Here is a 23,251-nt window from a genome sequence, read left to right on the forward strand (position 1 = left end):
TTGTCCACAAAAACAAGTGAGACAGTTACCGCGCCTTTCCCTCCCTATAAATCAATCAGGCATCGGAGGTGATTCAGCTACAGAGCCAGTAGCAGGCCCACGCATTTTCTTTTCCTTCTTCCTACAGCCACAACAACAACAACATCGCACAACACATGGACGCCATATTGTTTCGCCTCCATCGAAATACAGCCGCCGGTGGTCGGGTTCGAACCCGGGGGCTCAGGGACAGTAGTGCGCCTATTACCATTGCACAACCGCGGCGGGGGACAGCAGACGGAAACAATTAGATTTGTAATGTCGTATCCGTTAAGGCGTAGCTTGAATGTCCCCTAAGCTTTTACAGGGGTAAACATCGCAGAAGCCGCTGTCAGTAATTCGAATTACTGACAAAGGCTCGTCCGTCGTCCATCTCAACTAATCGGACAAGATTGACGAACATTTGGCCACATAAACTTAGCTACCATTGGCAAACCTATTGATTCAGTCAAGTAAAAAAAAAACAGCACCGTTTCAGAAAGACAAAATATTCTGCATTTCTGCCGACACCGGAAAATTTTCTGTTCGTTCTGAAGCACGATTTGTTTGTAGCCCTGTAACGACTTCTTAGTGCTTTCTTGTTTTCTGTAGTACTCTTTTTTCGCAAGTATAGGAAATTCTGGTGCAACTCGGGAACTTATTGTCACGTGGTGGTGACAAGGCCGATGACAAATTAAGTCTGAGGTTGCACTGAAGTAACTTTATTAGGCTGACTTGAGTCTGCAATGTAACGAAACTATTCGGTGGCGGCGATAATAGAACAATAGCTCGTCGGTCGTCAATCTAAGAATGCCTGTCGCCCCCGTGAACGCTTAATTTAAATGCGGCGAAGACCCATCTAGATAAACCCGCATATGGTGGCTAGCATAGCCTGGAACAGTGTACAACCTCACGCCTGTGGCTGGAATCTTCGAGATACATCTCGACGCACCTTGTGCGATAATGGAAATGATAAAGTGTTGTCTCGCGACAAGCATGAAAAATATGGAATATTTAATCGATCCGCGCGATAGAATCACAGGGATAAGGCCGCATGCCAGCGGTTGTCGAAAAAGAACAAATAATGATTTGAATAGTTCGTGGCAACATTTCTGTACAGGAGGATAGCGGTCAGAACTGTACAGCAAAAACTTACGACAATAAAAGAATTCCCATTCGGCGGCGCGAGCGCTTTCCGCGCCCCCGAGAGGGACCGTTCCGAATGGTGGTTCGAAACAAAAGACCGAATGACCAGTTACGAAGTGACACAATATTATCGCCTAGTTCGACGGACAATGCCGCCGCCTCACCCGGCACTTCGTCGGGAGGAGGCGGTCATTCTAAGGCAAATGTAAACCGGGTCACTCCTACCCCGGCAATGCTACACGTCCTCCACCCAGACATCATCTACACGAGTGATATGTGCAGTGTATGTCAAGTGGGTCCGGCGGACCAATGGCACATCATGTGGGACTGTGCCAGGTTCCCGAACGAAGCTGCATCCAGGACATACCCGCCGGAACTTCAAAGTGCTGTGCAGAATACAGACAAGGACATGCAACTATGGGCCATCCAGCAGGCCCGGGGTGCGCTCGAAAAAGCACAAGCCACACAACTCACCACAAACGGGCCAAATGAGGTAGTGCAGAGTAGGGCTTAACCCCGGGTAGACGCTTGGCCAGCGTCACGACGCTTTAACCCGTCGTTTGCCGGCTCCCTAATAAAGTTATACATACATACATACATACATACATACATACATACATACATACATACATACATACATACATACATACATACATACATACATTACATACATACATACATACATACATACATACATACATACATACATACATACATACATACATACATACATACATACATACATACATACATACATACATACATACATACATACATACATACATACATACATACATACATACATACATACATACATACATACATACATACATACCAACCAACCAACATACATACATACATACATACATACATACATACATACATACATACATACATACATACATACATACATACATACATACATACATACATACATACATACATACATACATACATACATACATACATACATACATACATACGGCTTTTTCGACTAGGAACCATTGGTTAAGCCCTGGTAAGCGTTTCTGCTAGTGATGCTTACAATACTGGAATATTATTTCCGCATCAGCATCGCTGTAATTCTAGGATCTACGCCTCATTCAGAATAAAATTATACCTTCCTACGAGCAAACCATATATTGTGCCACCTGATCTGAAGCCTTCCAATTTGTAAGGCTAAAGCCTTAAAAATGGAACGAAATTCCGCGCGTGAGAGTTGAGCGCGATATATTGATTTAGAGGAAAGGAAAGGCGCTGTAACTGTCTCACTAGTTTTCTGTGGACACCTCAACCGCGCCGTGAGGGAAGGGCGGAAGGTGGGAGTGTCATATTCCGCGAGATTCCACAAGGTTTGTTCTTTTGTAGCGTTCCTGCCATGTGCAATGCCGCACTTGAACTGTCGCCAATAAACGCTACGGGACAGGAGCAATTGTGTACCGTCCGAATACGCATGCCGGAGAAAGGTTGTCAGATACCGCGTCTTTCCTTTCCTGTAAACTAAATATATGTAGCACTGCGACGAACGCCGCTAAGAGGTAAACGATGAGAGACAAATGATAGGAATTCTAACCCTCCGAATTCTAACCCTCCGAATTCTAACCCTCCGTATCCCAGCTTACTTGTAGAGTTCAATCCTTTGTTGTTAACGACCTTTGCCTGTTGTTGCTGTGGCTGTAGGAAGAAGGAAAAGAAAATGCACGGGCCTGCTACTGGCTCTGTACTTGAGCCACCTCCGCTTCCTTGTGCGGACGGAAGAGAAAATAGAGACGAAAGAAAAGGAATAGGGAGAGAAAGACGCTCCCCGCAACAACGGCCGTCGTCCACCACCTAAGCGGTGGCGGGTGCAACGACGGCCCACAACAGATAAAATTCGGTGGCAGGCTAGCCCCCGCCGCAAGTGGCGGTGGCCGACCTGTCCCAGCCCCATGAGACCTTTGCTTATATTTCCTGTGATGATAATTTACTAAGCTGACCAGCTTCGTTGACTATGACGTTATCAGGTAATTTTCTTTTTCGAGTCATTTCACTTTTCCGGTGAACCTACGTGGCAGTAATGATAGTTTCCATCGCTCGCTGCGTCACTCAGTACTGCCTAGACTGATACCTTTGAATGACACATGCGTTTTAAATATCCGTATTATATAAGCGCATAAAAGAAACGTAAATGGCACCAGAGTGATATAAGAAATACATATTGTTTCGTGCAGTACGGTAATCCTCGCGATGCTCGGAGAATTCTTGGAGTGAAAGCCTGTAACAGATTTTCATGCATAAAATTTACCCCCTATATTGAATCAGATCCCGCAGCGAAAACAGAGTTTAAATATAGGTTCGTAAAATGAAGCTCGCATATTTACTGGCATCGAAGGCATCCCGAGTTCACAATATTAATTACACACACTCCCCTGATGGGGCTGAGACAGGTAGGTCACCGCCGCTTGCGGCGGGGGCTTGCCTGCCGCAGAAGTTTTATCTGTTGTAGGCCGTCATTCCACCCGCCACCGTTTCAAACGGTGGTGGACGACGGCTGTTGTTGCGGCGCGCGTCTTTCTTTTCTGTTCTTTATTTTCTCTTCTGTCTGCACGAGGCAGCGGAGGTGGCTCAGCTACAGAGCCAGTAGCAGGCCCGTGCATTTTCGTTTCCTTCATCCTACAGCCACAACAACACACAACGATAAAAAGGCACACAAAATACTTGATTTATTTCCATCTTCGTTTAGTACCTCTCATACATGCATGAACGGAGCTTTACAGGGTAATAGTGACATTGCGCTGATCACATTGCAGCTTTATTTAGGGGAGAAGCTCATATATTACTCGGAACTGGTCGTCTTCCACAAAGCCGCCACTGATGAGACCACTAAGTGAAGTAAGTACAGGAGTGAAGCCCTTATATATGTATGCTTCACTTCCCTCCAGTGGCCTTTTACGAGGCAAGAAGAAACTTCCAAAGACCTCAATCTGTCTTCTTTCTTCTCCACTTGGATGCGGGAAACGAAATATAACTTTTGGAATGAAGGGCCACTGGACAACGTCGTCCATATCGCCCTTGTTCACGAAGATGACACCCCTTATGAGATCCTGGTCTAAAAGAACACCGGGGGTGATGTAGTAGCCTCGAAGGTACACACGATCGCTCACAGAAATACACTGCCCTAGCCTGTACGCTTCTTGGAGTAACTTGACGTCTACGTCAAACTCGCACACCGATGTAAACAGGTCAGGTGGTTTGGGCACTACTGCGTCGACGCCACCCATTGCATTGTTACTGTCTTCGGGTTGCGCAGCAGCCCCTTCAGAGCCTCCTGCAGCCTGTGAATTATTGTCCCGCTTCTTGCTGGCAGCTTTTGGAAACTCTTCTCCCAGCTGTTTTTCGTCTTCTCGTATAAGATTCGTGGTATCACTGCCTGCGATGAAACGTTCTTTGTCTACCTCCCTGAATGCAGCTGTTTCGTCCGAGCGTTTCCTCGCATAGTCGATATTTTCTGTTCTTTTTTTTACTGCTACATGCTGTACTGTGTCGGTCACGCCACTTATGGCTTGCTTGAGTACTTCCATCGATTCCAGGCAGTTGTTTACCCCGTGTCCGATTTCATTGGGCCGATCACTGTTAGCGCCACTAGCAGTGAGCAGTTGCCCCAGAGGGGCTTTGATTTCACCGGCCTGCTGTTCTAGATTTGCTTTGAAGGTTTCCACGGGCGGCGCCTCTTCCTTGCTTCCTGAATCCCCTTGACATCCGCGTGCAGCAGTCTTCGCAGCAGAGCAGCACTCAGACTCCAAGTGCGCACATACTTCGGTGCAGAGAACTGTGGCTGAACACGTGGGGCAGCGAATGCAGTGGTGCCGACATTCACGTTGAAAGTGCTGTGCGATTACCGATGCCGGTAGCACTGCGCTGCACCCGCTTGCCTCGTTCCAGCACTTCACCTGCAGGAATAAAAAAGGAATTTTTTTTAGAGCCGTCGTTGTTACCTGTCCGAAAAACCTGGCAAGTCCGGATGTTGCTTCGTTAATTTTACACCCTCTACGTGGCTCAGGGGACGTATATCATAGCCAATGTGCAGATCAGAGGTTGTACAACTCCACATCCGACATGCAGTTTTTCTAGGTGCATACCTCCACAATAGCGTAGTTTCTCTATTACGGCAGGAGTCTCTAATCATTGTTCACATCTGATAGCACGCAACAGTTCTCTGCACGTACTTCGAACGCTGCGCCTCGTAAAATCATTGCCGTTGTTTGATGTTAAACGCGATCCAACGACGCCCTCAAGCACACTTAATCTACCATTATCCTCGGCACACCGCCGAATGGGGACAGCTGCCTATAGGAGAGAAGACGTAGGAGAAATGGAAGGAACTGGTTTAGAATAAACTGATAGCATTTTACTGCAATCGCTGAATTTCTCTAATTACGCCACAAGCGCGCAGGCAGATATTTTGCACACTTGATATTCTCGCTGACGAAGTAACCGTAAAACAAACGACAAACTTAGGAAACGGTGCCGATGGGAAATTAACACTTCCTCCATTGCATCTTTCATAAATGGAGCAGTGTTAGACAACTTGGCGAAGTCCCCAAAACAACAATTGTAATATTTCTGAGAAGCGCTCACAACATCTCTACGCCTCTGTGCAGCAGGGAAAGGCAAAATAAAGGTGGTCCGAAGGAAGGGCAGCAGAGGAAAGATTGGTAGTATATGCTTTCGTTTCTCAATGCAGGTTACCATAGGCTGGCTTGGAAGAAAGGTGTTGCGTATTCACCAGGTTAACAGACTGTGGCAGCCGGACTCTGACATTGCAGACATCAGAGAGCTTATAATACAGGGTTAACGCGTTAGCCAGCCGCTAGCAATGTATTTCCAAAAAGATGTTTAGCATGGCATAGACCTGATTACCTCTGAGTAAACCAGAATTTAGTGCGTGTATAGAAAGCTGAACGAAATGTGCCAGCTGTCACTTATTGTAACAAGGTTAAAGGTGCTCTGGTTAATGCAAAAGCTTGTGGCTAAAAACAGTGCTAACACGAGGCGAAGGAGAGAGGGGGACACAACGCTGACTACCAACCATACTTTTATTGCACGTTTGTCAGTTATATACCTCCCGTTCATACAAAAAAAGAAGAAAAGAGGAAGATAGACAAACACAAAAACTCGACAAGTTATAAGCGTGGCAGAAGATTATGTATTTACGCACAGATAATCAATTTCGCGGTCGCAAAGTACTATAGCCGGTATGCTGACGCACACTTCGCCCCCTTTTGCTGAATGTCAATGACTTCTTGAATTTCCATGGTTCGTTGATCTAAGTAGAACGATAAGAATGTGGTGTTGAGATGGGGAACACATTCATGTCATCGGCAGTGTTTTGGCAGTTCACTGCTGATGGAGCCTTACAAGGATCATCCGTGCCCTTGGAGCCATTCATTCAAACAGCCTGTTTGACCGATTTAGGTGCACCAAAGGTACCTGGTACACTACATTGTTTCTGCACTTCACGTGCATGCTCTCGTGCTTCTTTTGGCTCACTGCTGACCTTCATACACATGCTCTTAACTTATTAGGGGCACTTTTACAAAAACTTTTGCGCTATCTTCTTCAGGTTGTGGCAAAAACCATGAATGTACGGAACAGCAGCAAACTGCTTTCTTTCTTCTGATCTTCATATCTTTCCTGCCTCTAAGTTCTTGGAGTATTCCTTCTGCAACACTGTATGATAGCCTGCCCTTCTGCTTTCAGCCGCACTTATTTTTCCCAATCCTAATCAGTCACTGATAGAACTAAGGAGCGTTTAGCGTTCTTACGTTGAATCCGAAGCTAGTGCTGTAGCATATAGGTTTCAACTGAGGTTTTGGGTCGTGCTTTAGGGTAGACAAAGTCCCCTTGAACCAAACCATACGAATGTTCCTGCAGTGCTTAGGATTTTCTTGCCTGACTTGGGAACAATAGGCGTAACCAATGGGTTTCCAATTCCAATCTGAACAGTGCTGCAGATGTTAGCACATCCCAACTGCTAAGTCTGCTGGGATGTGCATAAACCAAACAAACCACCGACTCAGACACGCACTTTTCTGCTGTATGAGCCTCAGGAAGGCTTTCTATAAAACACAAATCGAAGGTTTATCTTCGAACTAAGAAACCGTGGGGCTAACAGACAAAAGCAACAAGAAGTAGATACTCTTAAACATGCTAGTCTGAGGACGTATACCATTAGGTTTGATCTTCAATATCATTTCGTCGGATTGTAGCATATCACGAACTTAGCGAGCAACGAATCACAGATACCCCAAAATGTCATGTGGTTATGGCCAACACAACTAAACGCAAGCGCCGGCTACATAACCACTGGCGGCGTCATACAGCGTCATGCCGAGGTTAGGTCGTCAATAAACATTTCAACCGGTTGCTTCCCACGTACCCGAACAATGCTAATATAGCGAATATGTAATAATGAAAGTTTACGGAATATGACCTCTATCTGCAGCAAGAGCTGTTTATTCAGATAAAGCGAGAGGCTCTCACGAGGACTTATGTCATCCTGTTTAACAGCAAGTGCCTAAAGAATGCTGTGTGACGCAGCCCTTTTAACGCCTAATGCACTCGGTAGCACCATCTCGTGGAAAAGTCAAAATCGCTTTTAACTTGGCGCAGAGAAATTTTATTCTCTATTAAAAATGGCACCTCAGAATGCAATAAGGTTTTTGTTTTGAAAGGGTAAAACAACTAAATGAAATTAAAAACAGAAACCAGCCAAAACTGACAACTCCTTCGCCCTATGTTATTGCTAAGACGAAAATGTTTGAAATGGTTAGGCTGGTTAGCTTTCTACTCTTTTTCCGCCACTCTGGACCAATGTACTTCCGGTATAAGCATTTAGATACTTTAGGTGCCAGTCTATTTTCGTCTATTTTCCAGAGGCGCTCTTCGCATATTATTTTGCTCTGAATTTTTCCTGATTCGAAAAGACGGCCAGCTCATGTCTCCCTGCACTGCTTCGTTCACATTTTTGGCATGAGCGCCAAGTGCTAATCTTGCCATAGATATCTGACTTGTGCCTAACCCTGAGTGGACTTCTGCCCGTTAGCACCAAATCGCGTTCCCGAACGTAAGTCCGCTCACCATTCTTGATTTCCAAATACTTTAGTATTTCATATCTGATGTACCCCTATAATGGTCTGTGATACACCATCGCAGCATCTTTTCGTCCATTCGCCCTCGTGGTCTGTTTATTAAGGTGATAGTCTTTAAGGCTCATGCTCGCGGAACGTGTCCGTCCGTCTGTTCCTAACGCTTTCGATACGTGGGAGGCGGTAACTGGCAGCTGACATGGCCGAGCACTAACTGGGCGTAGGGTTTCCTGACGTTCGACAGCTGCCAACTCAGGCCTCTCCTTTCATTTGGGAGGGTGATATCAGAATTCAGCCTGCCAAGAACCTTGCATTCACTTTATCCCTAGCCCACGCAGACACGTCGATACTGCTCGGTTAAAGCGGGACTTTATATGATGGCTGGTAGCGTACCCTATCGCGTCATCCCGAAGGTGGGAGCGACAACAGAAAGAGGTGCCGTAGTGGAGGGCTTCGAACCACCGCGCGATAGATAGAGGCTCTCGCAAGACATATCACCTACCCCTGGTGCGCTATTCTACACGTACGATAACACAGAACAATAAAGTTCAATTCCATAAATGCAATAACTGATTACATCTTAACCAGTGTCTTTTTATATGGGATCCTCATCAAAACAAGACTCATTGCAAAAGCGCTCAGGCTGCAGAGAGGCTACAGTCTTTCCGGAGCACTTGAAAATACAGACGTGTTTAGAAGCTCTGGACACATTCACGGCTTTTTACTGAACACGACATTCAACAACTGTCGCGCTTTCTATCTCTTCTGTCATATAAGCTGCAGAAAATTATTTCTTAAAAATTTTGGGGGACAAGAGTTGACATTAACATAAGCGGGACTAAAGCAAACGATCTCTGCAGTCATCTCTACGTTCCCTGGTGCTCCGTTTTGCAGACATCGTGAAGATAGTTACCATCACATACTGCTTTTTAACCCAGTAAAACTAACGTGCTCCCATGGTTGTCGTAGAGGAAGAGTGTCCAAATCAGGGCCCTTCGGTCTGAGGTTCCATTCTACAGCTTAGAAACCTGATTTAATTCCTTTTTACGGTACGCAAGTACGTTGTCGAAAGCGTATCACAAGGCTAAAATCATGTGACGACGTAATAATCACATGTGCCGCGTTTTCATCAAATATATCCATATTGATCTCGGGACCCACTCGACCAATCAATATCGCGGCCGCAACAATCCCGGCCACGCAGGGTTTTACACTGATCGGGGTCTTTAAAGCCATCCTGTTCTTGCAATTAGGTTCGAAGTGGCCGTGTAACCTCGCTTAACGATATAATATATCGCTCTCGCCAGCTCCTTTTTCTTACCTTCCTCCTTAGCAGGTCTGCTACACGAAACTCCTTCAAATCGACATCTGTCGCCTTGCACCGTTGACCATCCAGCGGACAGACACGGACACCATCCTTGGCGCTCTGCTCGTAGCAAGACTCGCACAGTGTGTGCGAGCACGGAAGAAGTGCAGTCCTCTTGCGCACCAGACCGCAGGCACCGCACACTCCGTACGGGGGAATAGGCTTCATGAAGCACAGGGGCCTCCAGTCGAGGTCGGTGGAGAAACCAACCAGGGTGTACTGGGTGGGTTTGGGAGCCATCGCACATGCACTGGCTCGCTGCCCAGACGGTCTGCATAAAATGGCTTTTGCGCCCCTTGGGCCGTTCTTTTATTTCTTCGCTTTCCTTCTCTAGCTGTTGCCATGGCTACAGTCGGCCCAAATACCGTACGCTGCTACTTCGCCTCTTAAGGAAGATCGCGCATTCGATGATTGGTCTATCAACAGTACGCCCAAGCGTGATTTAAAAGTTATAAGGCTCTTTCCATCAAAATGAAACAACAAAATGTTTCTAGTGTGGCAGTCACTTAGTCTGCAAAGTAAATGACATTGCAGGATAGAGGCCCCTTTTGGCTGACGAAGATAAAGGTTTCTTTGTTGCGTTCCTGCGAAGCAAACCGTGTTGGATCAGCTTATCTTAGTAGATTATAACCTTCAAAATGTGTTAGACCGTCCAGCCTGCGAAACTTCGTTCGGGCTACCTTTTGGGCAATACAAAGGTTGGTGGTACAGCCTTTTCTGAAGAAACTGTGACGAGTCAGCCTTGCTAAAGAACAAGAGTATCGAAATCTAAAATGGGTTGAAGTTGCCCTATACCGTGAGGTGACATACGTATACTTCCGATAGCGGCTTGAATATCGTCGCCTTGTCTTCCAACAGAGGGTTCTTGCTTACTCGGTAAAGGCCCTGAGGCATCATTCAGTCTTCTTTATAAAGCTAATCTGCACTAAATATGTTGCGTGCAGAAAAGTGAATTTATATTTTAGCCTTATGTTTTTACGTTCAGGCCAGGATATTTGAGAGAAACATGAAAAAAAAAAGCACTACGCAATCTAGCATGGAAACGGGCAGAATCCGACACGTCCAAAGGGAAAAGGTAAGTGCGATATAAATATTTTCAACGGGCGCGACCACAGCTGAATCCTTTCAGCAGACAATCAGCTGAAGTGGAAAGAATGCATCATGACGGTCTTAGCATTTGTCTCTCATTGAAGGCTATCTATAATATTGCGCCATTATGGCTTGGAACATGAGCAAGTGGAGGGAAGTTTTGGCAATTTGTTTAAGGAGGCTGATTGAAGCCATTCACGTTACACAGCTTGAGTCCACTGAAATCAGCTTCCCCGTGGTAACGCTAAATTACCCGTTGAATTGTGCTCCCTTTTTGAATGTACATTTTGTTTATTCTTTACTCATGTAATATCTTGCATAGGCTGACAGTATTAATAAATTAATGAATGAATGAAATGAATGAGACTATGCTGCGCTCGGTTTTTGTCTCATTGTGGGCATATAATAGGTGCATTTTATGGCGTAGTTTTTGGCGATTTCTATTTATGGGTATATGCATTCCCATCTTAAATTCGTAATGACCCCGAGGGTAAAAAAATATGATTGACTTTAGCGACTAAAGTAGTGAAAGGCGAAAGCCTGAGTGCCGCATCCTGCTACGCAACAGTTACGCATGTAGCGATGAATGTTGCTACGAGTAAAGTGAGCGACTACTGCTTCACATTCTGTTAGTGCATTGAGCTGTCCAGTGATGACGAGTTTCGAGAATGTTCCAAGCATTGTCTACACAACTTATATAAAAGTCACATTTTAGATGAGTAATAAATTAAGTACTTAATTATTATTTATTTATAACTAAAATTAGTCATTAAGTAGTCATTAACCAGTTATCGGCTCATAAAACAATGACTAATTATTTAGTAATTAGTCATTATTTAAATATTTGCAGTAATTAGTAATTTATCATTAGTCATTGACAATCAGTAATACATTGAATTAACAAGTCGTTGATTAGCAATTGATCATCGATTAGCATATGACCAATAAAGCACGCATTCGCGCGTACTGTGGTGGTGCTCTGCGATTGGTCGATACCTCTACGACGTCATTCCACCTCGGCCAATCAGAGCCGCCACAAAAGCGGGACACATTTTGTCCACGACAGCATGAGCCATTACAGGCTTTCGCCTTAACATAGTTTGACGGCCAGAAATAGAGGCAAGGGAACAGAAGGACGGCAAATAAGCGGCTCAGCCTAGGACTCCAAGTGGATGCAGCTAGTTTTTCGACGATCGTCCTCCGGCGGGTAAAACCTCGCTCGTAACATCTCGGTGAGAGCTGCGGGGCAGCAGTTCACAAGAAACGCCGAAGACGGATCGCTAGGTTCAACAGCGGCGGTGTCGCCGTCTTGCTGGCCTGTCGCCACATGTGCCTACGATGTCTGTTGACAGCTACGCTCGAAGGATCATGCCTAGGAGCTCATGGCAGCACCACTGGGAGCCGCATTCGTTCACGGGCTGATCCAGCGAAGACGTCGATGAGTGGCCCACTCATTACCAGCGAATGAGCCGTTACAATAAGCGGGACTCTTCCACCCAACTAGCTAACGCGGCCTTCGCGCTTAACGGCACGGCCTTAACCTGGCACGACAACCACGAGGACACCTTCATCACCTAGGACCACTTTGTAGAAGAGATCAAAAAGTGTTTTAGAGACTGCCGCGATGGAGCGAGCTGAACAGCGCTCTCTCAAGGAGCTCAGCTTCCTGGTGAAACATGAAACAAGTGTATCGGGGAAGTCTTGAAGCTGTTCAAGCTTGTCTCTGCTCACAGTCATTTTTTTTTTTCGTACGATTCCATCCCATAATATTGATCCTTAGGAACCAGAATTTAAGCGGTGGAATAGTTAATAATACAATATTAGTATTCTCACTACTACCTGCTCCTATAGACATCATGTCTAACATGCCGTACTATCCACCAGCTCCAAGAGCACGACCGTATCTCTTGCGACATTTTTATAAAGTTTTGTACGAATGAAAAAAAAAAAACAAAAAAAAAAAACGTTCCTCTATATTGCCTGGTTTAGCCTGTCGTTTCTTGGTCACTACTTCAGCGAAATTTCAGCGTTTTGATACCTGCATCTGCTGAGTGACTGTTTATCAATAATAGGCGTCACAATTTCGGCAATGCGGCGCTTCAGTTTATTCCACTGTTAGCCTAAAACTACTGCTGTCATCCTCATTGTTTACAATAAACACCCGACCTCATTCTGTACTCTACAGGTGCCTCTTTGACTAGTAACATTCTCTTCGCACATTCCGTTGCACAAGCCGTTTTCTCCACCATAAATTTCAAGTGCGATCTGGGGCAATCAGTGCACTTAGTGATTACGTGCATATCTTTATATACAGCCGTGGGCGACAGGTGCGTAGGAACACAATCATGTAGTGCGCGTAAATGTGATTAGATGAGTTAGTCAACTTTCGTAATGCTGCAGAAGGCTTGTAAAATGGAAAACAAGGTGCTCCTCTCGCCGTAGCTCAGCAGGCTGATGCATTGAGTGCGGCTTTGACAGAGCGAACATTACCAGCGCTCAACTTGTTGCTGCTCTGGCCAGGCTGTTAGGGCGCTGCGATCGACAGAGCAAACTTCATAGTGGGGAATTGTTTATATTACAAGTCAAGCAAGCTACGCTGCAGAAAAAAATTTCCGGTCGCTTATTAGATAAAGCGAAAATATCAGTAAAGGTAAAAGCTTCTCAGCTTTTGAATTACAGCCTCGTTGATTCCTTCTTTGTTAACGAGTTCTACCTTCTCGGCTTTGTGCAGCGTACGAGGGCTATTTAGAAGCGCTGCTGGTGGAGCTTTTGGCCCCGCTTTAAAGACAGTGAAGACAAATGTTGCGGGACGTGCTAGACTAGGGGCACATAGGCCTTGGTGACATGACTAAGAATGAACGCGCGCTAGACTCCTATATTGTGGAGGTAGCACGACGAACGCACAAAGGGTGATCACGTGATCGCTGCAACAGACGGGCTTCACGCCTACTAGCTTAAAATTCGTGATACATATTCCTGTTGCGAGATGAAAAGGTGTCTCGCCGTTAGCAGATAGGTGTGTGATAAATACCCGATGTTACATAATTGCAATAGGGGAGAGGTTAGCCGACCATGTTTCGCCTAGAGCCGATGCATAATTTATTGAAGGTGGCTTACTGAGACTGTGGCAACGTAATATCGATGTCTTAAACGAAATTATCCTTGTTGTATGTTCGCAGGTGAGATGTTGGAATGAAGAAAGCAACTGTAAGGCAGTACTACCTCTTTAAAAGAATGTTGTGCTACTTACTAAGGTAAACCTAGTAAGTGCTTGTCACATATGTTGATAGATTCTTAGTAACTGTAGTTAGTAAATGGAGTGGCAGTAACCGTTAATAGTTCAAAGAGCTAGCCCCTGTAACTAACCTATCCAGGCGTGCCTAGTAATATAAACTAGCTTTTGACGTGCACCCAAGCAACGCAATATGTGGCCAAAATGTTCCCGAAACGTTGCCTGAATGTCGTCATATATCGGTCCGTAACGTTGCAGATGTTTTGACAGAGCACGTAATTAGCACATGCACATCGCGGATCAGGTCATATATATATATATATATATATATATATATATATATATATATATATCAGTCGGACAAGACGAACTACGAAGTGCATAACCACTCTGCACGCGTACACTGAACAGCAACTTTCAGCGAGCTTATATCCCCTACATGATGACACCCGCTTTTAGAGCCAGTGACACTCGCAAGTTCAGATAACATATTTCAATCCTTTTTGCACTTGAAATGGTAAAAATTAAAAATGCAAACGTGTATGAGCATGTTGCTAATATTTGTTATTCTAGATGTCCGCTTTGCCGTCTTGGTGCGAGCCTTGTCCAGATTATTTTACAAATTTCTATTCATCTCTTTAGCCTTAGTAAACGCTGCTAGTTCAGTTCGAGTAAATAGTAATTGCTGCTGCATCAACTAACTTGGTTGGTAGTGACTCCACTTACTACCGCACTGTGTTTGGGGTAGTAAACAATTATTAGCATGCTAACTGTCGCGGAAAGGTAGTAATTACTGTGGTTTCTAGATTCCTTAGTTACACGAGTTTATTTTTATGAGTTCTTCGTTTAAAGGGAGCATAACTGGAGCTTCTGAATTCCTACTCTAAATTAAGGGCGACTTCAGGATATTCAGACACTATTCATTAATTATTATATGAAGCTTCATTCGTATTGGTACTGATTTCGAAAAATCTCCAGCGCCAATTTTATCGACGGTTGCTCATTCTTGAGCACGAAGGAGTACATTATGAGACACCACGCATTTTTCGTTTTTCGTGGAAGAAACCTGTGACGTGCCACTAAAGAAACTAATTACGAAATACGAAGCTTGAACCATTTAACCTCACAACCCTCTCGCTTTTCCTCGTCGGATGGTTTCTTGCTTTCCATTGCCATGAGGCAATTTTTCTCTTTATGCTTGGTACTGGGGGCGCTTACCCTCGCCGCTTGGCGCATCACAGCTCTCGCCCCTTTTCGCCGCCCTTAGCGACGCAATGCACCACACCGGTCTTCTTGCCGTTTTCCCATGCGGCTGCGTAGAACTGCCTTGAGCGACACAGCAGAAGTTTTCTATCTCACATCTCACGCCGTTCACTGCACAAGCATCGAGCATTTTATAAGAAAAGCAGTAGCGATGAAAAACAAACAATTAACAAATTAGCATGTTCTGCGTACCCAAATGAGAACGCGGCTATGGGTAAGAGATTGCATGAAATGTTCGATCAAAGACCAAAAACTTCAAGCTCGATGCAAAGCCGCCAAAGCTTACTCAGTGCTTCCTGAACCTTTTATCGCTCAAACAGAGACGACTGAAGGAGCAAATCTCTTTCAATGACGTCAGACACCTGTCAGCTCTGGAGGGCCGCCAGCTGGCGTATTTGACCGGATTGCACTCACCGGATGCGTGGGCTTCCTCGAGTGACGAGGGAGGGGCGGCAGATATCGGCGCGGTCGCACTGGCAGGAGCCAGAGCACCGACAATAGAAGAAGGAGCGGTAAGAGAGCGCTGTGAGTGACAGATAAAGTCACTTTGTTGAGATCGTAGGGCAGTACGCGAACGCAGTGAGCGATGCCTCCGGTAAACGTGGCGTACACCCTGGTTGGATTCTCCACAGAACTGGACTGAAGGCCTCTGTCTTTCGTGAGGCCCCTTCCCCCGCATAGGGTGTGCGACGCCTGTGGACTGGTGCGCAAGAGAACATTCCGCCTGCTTTCTTGCAGGCACACACTATGTGAGTCCTGCTACGAACTGAGCAATCGTTGTAGTGGATGCTTCTGTCCTCTGGACGGTCAGCAGTACGTAGAGAAGAACGTCAACCTTCACGAGTTTCCTGATGAGGAGTTAATGTGGAGACAGGTAAGTGTGGAGTGCAATGAGTAGCGATGTTATTGAAGCTGTTTTGTTTGAGAACCTCGAAACTCTCGGCAGGTTGAGTCGAGATAGCGGCAATGATGGAGACAGTGAACGAGCAACCGTTAAGTGGGGCTTAAGCTCGACTTAGAAGTTTAATGTAACCTAACTTATGTGTTTGTGCTGCAACCAGGAGTAAAGTAGCACAGTTCTACTACCGGTACATTTATGTTTGCAAAACAAAGTTGCAGGTCATAGACTAGTTTTGGTTTGGTCTGGTTTGTGGGTCTTAACGTCCAGCAGTGACTCAGGCTATGAGAGACTCCGTAGTGGAGGACTCCGGAAATTTCGACCACCTGGGTTCTTAAACGTGCACTGACCTCGCTAAGTACACAGGCGCCTTCATTGTCGCCCCTATTGAAACGCGGCCGCCGAGGCTAGGATTCGATCCTGCATTCTTGGGCACATTAGTAGAGAGCCCTAACCATTGCTCCACCACGGCGGGTAGGTGATAGACTGTTGAAGAATATGGCCCCACATAGTGCATTTTTCACCCACTCTTAGGACGTTCAGGGAGTTGTCTAGAATATAATTTAGGTAAGGGTGTGTGTTTCCGTGAACAAACTATTTAGATAAACGAGCATACAGATGTACTCAAGGACAGTTAGGCAGCGATATAAGGTATTTAAAACGTCATAATAAACAAAACCTAGTCTTCTTAAAATTCATAATGCGCGGAACCCGAAATAGAGCAGTCGGTGCATTTTTTTCTCAAATACGTTTATCGCAACCAAACGTCAAGGCTTCTTCATATATCTGAGCTAACGCTGAACGTGTATCATGCACCAACGTGCTTCAGCAACCTCTGATAACTGGTGGTCAAAGTCCCTCGCTTGGCACCGCACTGAGAAGGCTGCGCACCTGGGGCGGTTATTTCACGCCTGCTCTTAAGAAAAGCTTATCTCTCTCTCTCTCTCTTGGTCCGACAGTGCATAACAGATCATGTGCGTTATCTAGAGATATGTGTTCATCCGCTAGTCGATCATAGCGTGATATGGGGCTCAAAAAGCACCGAGTAAGCTTCGAGGGACTCTACATCGAGCTTGACGTTGTTCTTGTTCGTGCGTTGCTTTTTGTGATCTCCTAACCTCGTAGGCACTGGCACGTTCTCCTTTTAATACGCAGCATTTGGTAATTACTATATTCGTAATTTTCCAAGAGTCGTGCTTCGCTTGCAAAATGCACGTCGCCATGGCTGTGCATGAGTAATAAGACAGAAAACGTCGCTTTTGTCGCTGTATAGAACGCTCTGGGCAGTCGTACAGGAAAGCAGCAAGAGCATCCGGGCGGGCTCATGTGTCACTTAGGCCTATGAAGGGAGGGCGGACGCTGTGTTGCGGCAAGCTTGAGTGCTGCGAATCATAAACACGAAATACCGCATAGCAACGGCACGTAAAAAAAAAAAAAAAAATAGGAGGTGTCGGATGAGGAAAGCTGAGAGGACTATATCGCAACGCGACTGGTTGCAGCGGTGTCTCGCACTGCATATTGTCGATAACATGCAAGCTATATATCGCGTCACAGGAAAGCGGCAAGAGCAACCGGGCGGGCTGATGTGTCACTTAGGCCTATGAAGGGCTGGCGGACGCTGTGACCGCATAGCAACGGCACGTAAAGAAAAAAAAAAAGCTGAGGCGTCCGATGACGAAAGCTGATTGGTTGGTTGTACAACTTTTATTTCCATCGGAAACGGGGAGTCGTGCGCCCGCGGATTAGAGGCTGGCAGGTAGCCCTTGGCTTCTTGCGGCCTCTTCCGCCAGATGGACGGTGCGGTGCTGGATCGCAGGGTCCGCGCTTCGCAGCAGGGTATCCCAGGCTTCTCTACTTGTAATATTTTGCCCTATCCCTGGAGATTGTGGGCACTCCCAAATTATGTGGTCGAGGGTCCCTCTCGCCCCACAGTGTTTGCAGAGATCATTGTCCCTAAAGTCTGGTAGCGCGTGAAACGCCCAGACCGGGTTCATGAACGTATTAGTTTGTAGCCGCCTCCACGCGACAGCTTCTCTATTATTTAGCCTAACATCTGGCGGGGGTACCAGTCTACGTCCCAATTTATAATGGTCGATGATTTCCCCATAATTTTGCAGACGCTCGTCGTATGCCCAGTGTTCGGGGGGCTCGACGGCTACCCGGGAGTACTATATGTCGCAACGCGACTGGTTGCAGCGCCGTCTCGCGCTGCATATTGTCGATAACGTGCAAGCTATATATTGCGCCAGCCCTCAAGCGATGCCCGAGCGTCTACAGAGTTTTATGCGTACGATTCCATCGCATAATATTTAGACTTAGGAACCAGAATTTAAGCGGTGGAATAGTTAATAATAAAATATTAGTATTCTCACTAGTACGTGCTCCTGTAGGCATAATGTCTGACATGACGTACTATCCACCAGCTGCAAGAGCAAGACCGTATCTCTTGCGACGTTTTTATAAAGTTTTCTAGAAATGAAAAAGAAAAGGAACGTTTGGCTTGTAACATTATTTTCCCGGCACTTTGCTTCACTAGCCGTTTTCTCCACCATGAATGTTAAGTGCGATCTGGGACAATCACTGTACTCCTCACACGATTGCGTGCCTACCTTCTTATGCAGCCGTGGGCGACAGGTGCTAGGAACACAATCGTGTAGTGCGCGTAATTGTGATTAGAAGAGTTAGTCCTTAACTTTTGAAGTGCTGCAGAAGGCTTGCAAAATGGAAAGCAAGGTGCTCCTCTCGCCGTAGACAAGCAGGCTGATGCTCTGAACGTGCGACTTCGACAGAGCCACAGGACCAGCGTTCAACTTCTTGGTGCTCTGGCCAGGCTGTTAGGGCGCTGCGATCGACAGGGCAAACTTCACAGTGGGCAATTCCTTATGTGACAAGCCAAGCAATCTACGTTGCAGAAAGTTCATTCCTTCTTTGTTAGCGAGTTCTGCCTTCTCGGCTACACGTGGCGTACGAGGGCCGTTTAGAAGCGCGCTTGGTGAAGTTTTTGAGCCCTGCTTTAAAGCCAATGAAGACAAACGTTGCACGACGCGCTAGACTAAGGGCAAATGTAGGCCTTGGCTACACGATTACCCTGGACCCCTGGACCCCTATATTGCGGAGTATAGCGCGACGCACGTGCGAAGGGTGATCACGTAATCGCTCTAACAGACGGGCTCGAAGCCTACCAGCTTAAAATTCGTGATACATATTTCTGTTGCGAGATGAAAAGATGCCCCGCCGTAAGCAGATATCATCATCATCATCATCATCATCAGCCTGACTATACCCACTGGAGGGCTAAGGCCACTCCCATATTTCTCCAATTAACCCGGTTCTGTGCTAGCTGCATCCACTTGGCTCCTGCGAACTTCTTAACCTCATCCGCCCATTTAACATTCTGCCACCCCCTGCAACGCTTTCCTTCCCTTGGAATCCAGTTTGTTACCCTAAGCTACCATCGGTTATCCTCTCTTCGCACTACATGTCCTGCCCATGCCCATTTCTTCTTAATTTTCACTAGAATGTCAGTAACTTGAGTTATTTCTCTGACCCACTCTGCACGCTTCCTATCTCTTAATGTTACCCCTACCATTTTTCGTTCCATGGCCCTCTGAGTTGTCCCCAACTTAAGTAGTACTCTCTTGGTTAGCCTCCATGTTTCAGTCCCATAGGTGAGTACAGGCAAGATGCAACTGTTGTATACTTTCCTCTTGAGCGATACCGGTAAGCTGCTAGTCATAATCTGCGAGTGCTTGCCAAATGCGCTCCATCCCAATCTTATTCTCCTCGTTATTTCCCTTTCATGGTCCAGATCTGCGGTTACTACCTGTCCTAAGTAGACATATTTGCCTGCTAATTCCAGTGCTTCGCTACCTAATGTATACTGCTGTTCCTTCCCGAGGTTGTTGAACATTACCTTAGTCTTCCGCATATTGATATTCAAGCCTACTTTTCTACTTCTCCTGTCTAGGCCATCAATCATTATTTAGCAGATTGGTTTGTGATAAATACCCGATGCTACATAACGGCAACGAGGGAGAGGCTAGCAGACCATGTTTCGCCTAGAGCCGATGCATAAATTATTGAAGGTGGCTTACTGAGTTTCTGGCAACGTAATCTCAATGTCTCATATGAAATTATCTTTGTTTTATATTCGCAGGTGAAATGTTGGAATGAAGGAAGCAACTGTAAGGCAGTGCTGCCTCTATCTCGAATCGTCCAGCACTTCCAGCGTGAATGTCGCCACCACTCCATTCGTTGTCCAAGGTGTTCGACTAGAGTTCCTTGCAACGACGTCTACGAGCACTTGGAGTGGGAGTGCTCATCTACAGCGACCCCTGCTGAAGCGGAGTCTCAAAGGGACTCGAGCAGCGTGAACGAAAAAGTGCTACTCAAATCAGTGAGACTAATTCTAGAGGAGCAAGCAGGTGAAATGAAGGATTTTCTCCAGCGATTACTGATTAGCAATGGTGCCAGTATCGACTTGCTTAATGACATCAATCACGAAGTAAACCGCTGCCGCGAAGTACTGAGGGAAGAACTAAGGCAGGGCATTAGTATCATGGAGGACATACTGAGGCAGAACGCAGCACAAGTACCAATCAGTGACAGCATCACCGAAATTCGCAACCGTGTACATACACTAGAAGAACTACCCAGAAATGAGTTGGCGCAAGCGGCGAACGAGAACTTTGACCAGCGTTCGATGGCCACAGGTTGCTCTGAGGGGTCTATGGAACAAGTGATAAAAAGTTACAGTGAAAAAAGGCACATGGACAAGGTAAAGCACACGCCACCTCACCTAAAAGCACCGATTCCAGACTCTATGTGGGAAAGGCTCTAGAGACGAGGTCACACAAATGTCGCGAGAAGTCACTGCCTGTGGATTGGGGGGAGCAAGTAACTCGGGGTATTCGACGGAGCAAATGGTAACTGAGAGTGGAACTGGCTACACGTGCAAGGCAGCACTTGTGCCATTTGCCGAAAACTCCTCGGCTTGCGAATTTGTGGTGAGAGGTGTGAAAGCACTCCGGCATATAACGCGGAATGCAGTTTGGGCTCTTTGTGAAACTGAGCTGCTGTACCTGCAGGGCTACTGCATGAGTGTTGGTTTCCGTTTGTACAATCTTGGCGAGTTTTTAACACTGCGTGCACGCTTCTGCCTGCACAAGGGAGACTACGACTCATCTGTCAAGTGGCCGTTTAGGCAAACGATAGCACTTCGTATCGTGCATCCAAGGGGACGTGAACAACGCACGATTGTAGAAAGACCCGATCATGAGCATACATGCTGTCAAAGGCCGCGGAATGGGTGTGTACAAGAAGCTTTTCTTTCGTCTAATTATCTTCTCCTCGAAGAGCTCATCCGTGACGGGTACGTGGAAAACGACCAGCTCCGAGCGAAGTTCGAGCTTGTTTGGGGATCTACGCTTCATTAAAATCATTGACCGTGCTAGCGTAATTGTCAACAGGTCATGTACATAGGTAAATTTGTGGGCTCCGAAAGAGAAATAAAAATTCAAGTGCACTGATGAAGGTTGTTCATTTTAGCGTTTCGAACCAAGTCGCTAGATTTACCGGAATGATTGCATCTTCGTTCACCGCTCATTTCTGATTTTGCCCTATGTTATTAAAATGTTTTCTGATTCTACCGTGATTTTGGGCGCTTCGTGAAGTCTCCCATGAGATACGAAAATTAGCATTCGTTTTATATACTGAGCTACCTCTGCTGAACCGCAGTTTTAAACTACGCTTGAGTACAGGTGCCTGCCAAGTGGAAGCGCCGAAACGTTTTGCCCGCTAATTGGAGAGACATGCTGGCCATCCCCTTTTCACGACTTTGACAGCAATGAGACGTGCTGTCCCTTGGCCAGTATTCTCTTACAATATAATTCCCCTTACTGTATGAGAGTGTCAGATTAAGGGGAAAAACTAAATAAGCCATGACTTCAACTATAGGACACATAAATTTAGAGCTGCAAAAACTTCCTTTTTTTTCCTGGATTTTCTTTATATCAATGCTACTACTGCTCATTGGAGGGTCAAATTCTAAAGTTAAAGCTCAGCTACTTTGGTCATCTGATGAGAAGAGAGGAGTCGCTGGAGAAAGATTTGATGCTGGGAAAGGTTGAGGGTCGCCGGAGAAGGGGTAGGCAGCGAACGCGATGGTTAGATGGCATCCTCGAGGCACTGCAGATGAAGTTATGTGATGTTAAGAAGATAGTGAGAGACCAGAAAGCGTGGCGTGACATGGTCCATAGGGTCACGAAGAGTCGGACACGACTGAACGCCTGAACTGAACTTAATTTGATGAGAAGATATTTATTCATTCGTTTTTGTGTGTATGCTCAAAAACACACTACAAGAACTGAAAGTCAGCCACTCATAGTTATCGCGACAGCATTTTCTTCTATATCGAAGTTGGTTTAATATCAGGGCTGCTTTCGCTATGTTATTTTGTGCGGTAACTTGTCGTAGGGCGCCTATTTGGGACTCGTTTCCTTTTTATCCCCTTTTCACGACTTTGACAGCAATGAGACGTGCTGTCCCTTGGCCAGTATTCTCTTACAATATAATTCCCCTTACTGTATGAGAGTGTCAGATTAAGGGGAAAAACTAAATAAGCCATGACTTCAACTATAGGACACATAAATTTAGAGCTGCAAAAACTTCCTTTTTTTTCCTGGATTTTCTTTATATCAATGCTACTACTGCTCATTGGAGGGTCAAATTCTAAAGTTAAAGCTCAGCTACTTTGGTCATCTGATGAGAAGAGAGAAGTCGCTGGAGAAAGATTTGATGTTGGGAAAGGTCGAGGGTCGCCGGAGAAGGGGTAGGCAGCGAACGCGATGGTTAGATGGCATCCTAGAAGCGCTGCGGATGAAGTTGTGTGATGTTAGGAAGATAGTGAGAGACCGGAAGCGTGGCGTGATATGGTCCATAGGGTCACGAAGAGTCGGACATGACTGAACGACTGAACTGAATCACAAAATATCATATTAACGAAGAAGACCGAGCAAAAATTTCGAAGATCTTAAAATGCTGTTCGACAAATTGTTCAGGATGCAGCGGAAAGCGCCCCTGAAATGCCAGAAAAAAAAAGAAATCAGCGAATT

At 45.9% G+C, this 23,251-nt stretch overlaps 2 protein-coding genes across 2 annotated transcripts; one reads left to right on the forward strand and one right to left on the reverse strand.

Moving 5' to 3' along the window:
* Window positions 1–3,851: 3,851 nt before the first annotated feature.
* On the reverse strand, window positions 3,852–9,995 carry LOC146173527 (uncharacterized). Its single transcript, XM_084584784.1, has 2 exons — window positions 9,613–9,995; window positions 3,852–5,093 (listed from the first exon to the last, which is right to left on the reverse strand). Exons 1-2 carry the CDS (start codon window positions 9,895–9,897, stop codon window positions 3,960–3,962), a joined length of 1,419 nt encoding a protein of 472 aa, XP_084440910.1. The 5' UTR covers window positions 9,898–9,995; the 3' UTR covers window positions 3,852–3,959.
* Window positions 9,996–12,370: 2,375 nt separating this feature from the next.
* LOC146173528 (uncharacterized) lies at window positions 12,371–21,372 on the forward strand. The gene is made up of 3 exons (XM_084585216.1): window positions 12,371–12,444; window positions 15,887–16,115; window positions 20,296–21,372. The coding sequence occupies exons 1-3, from the start codon at window positions 12,371–12,373 to the stop codon at window positions 20,977–20,979; spliced, it is 987 nt and encodes a 328-aa protein (XP_084441342.1). The 3' UTR covers window positions 20,980–21,372.
* The last annotated feature ends 1,879 nt before the right edge of the window (window positions 21,373–23,251 follow it).

The sequence above is a fragment of the Amblyomma maculatum genome, chromosome 11 (genome assembly GCF_055883805.1).
Source record: "Amblyomma maculatum isolate TAMU_Amacu chromosome 11, ASM5588380v1, whole genome shotgun sequence".
Classification (NCBI taxonomy): Eukaryota; Metazoa; Arthropoda; class Arachnida; order Ixodida; family Ixodidae; genus Amblyomma; species Amblyomma maculatum.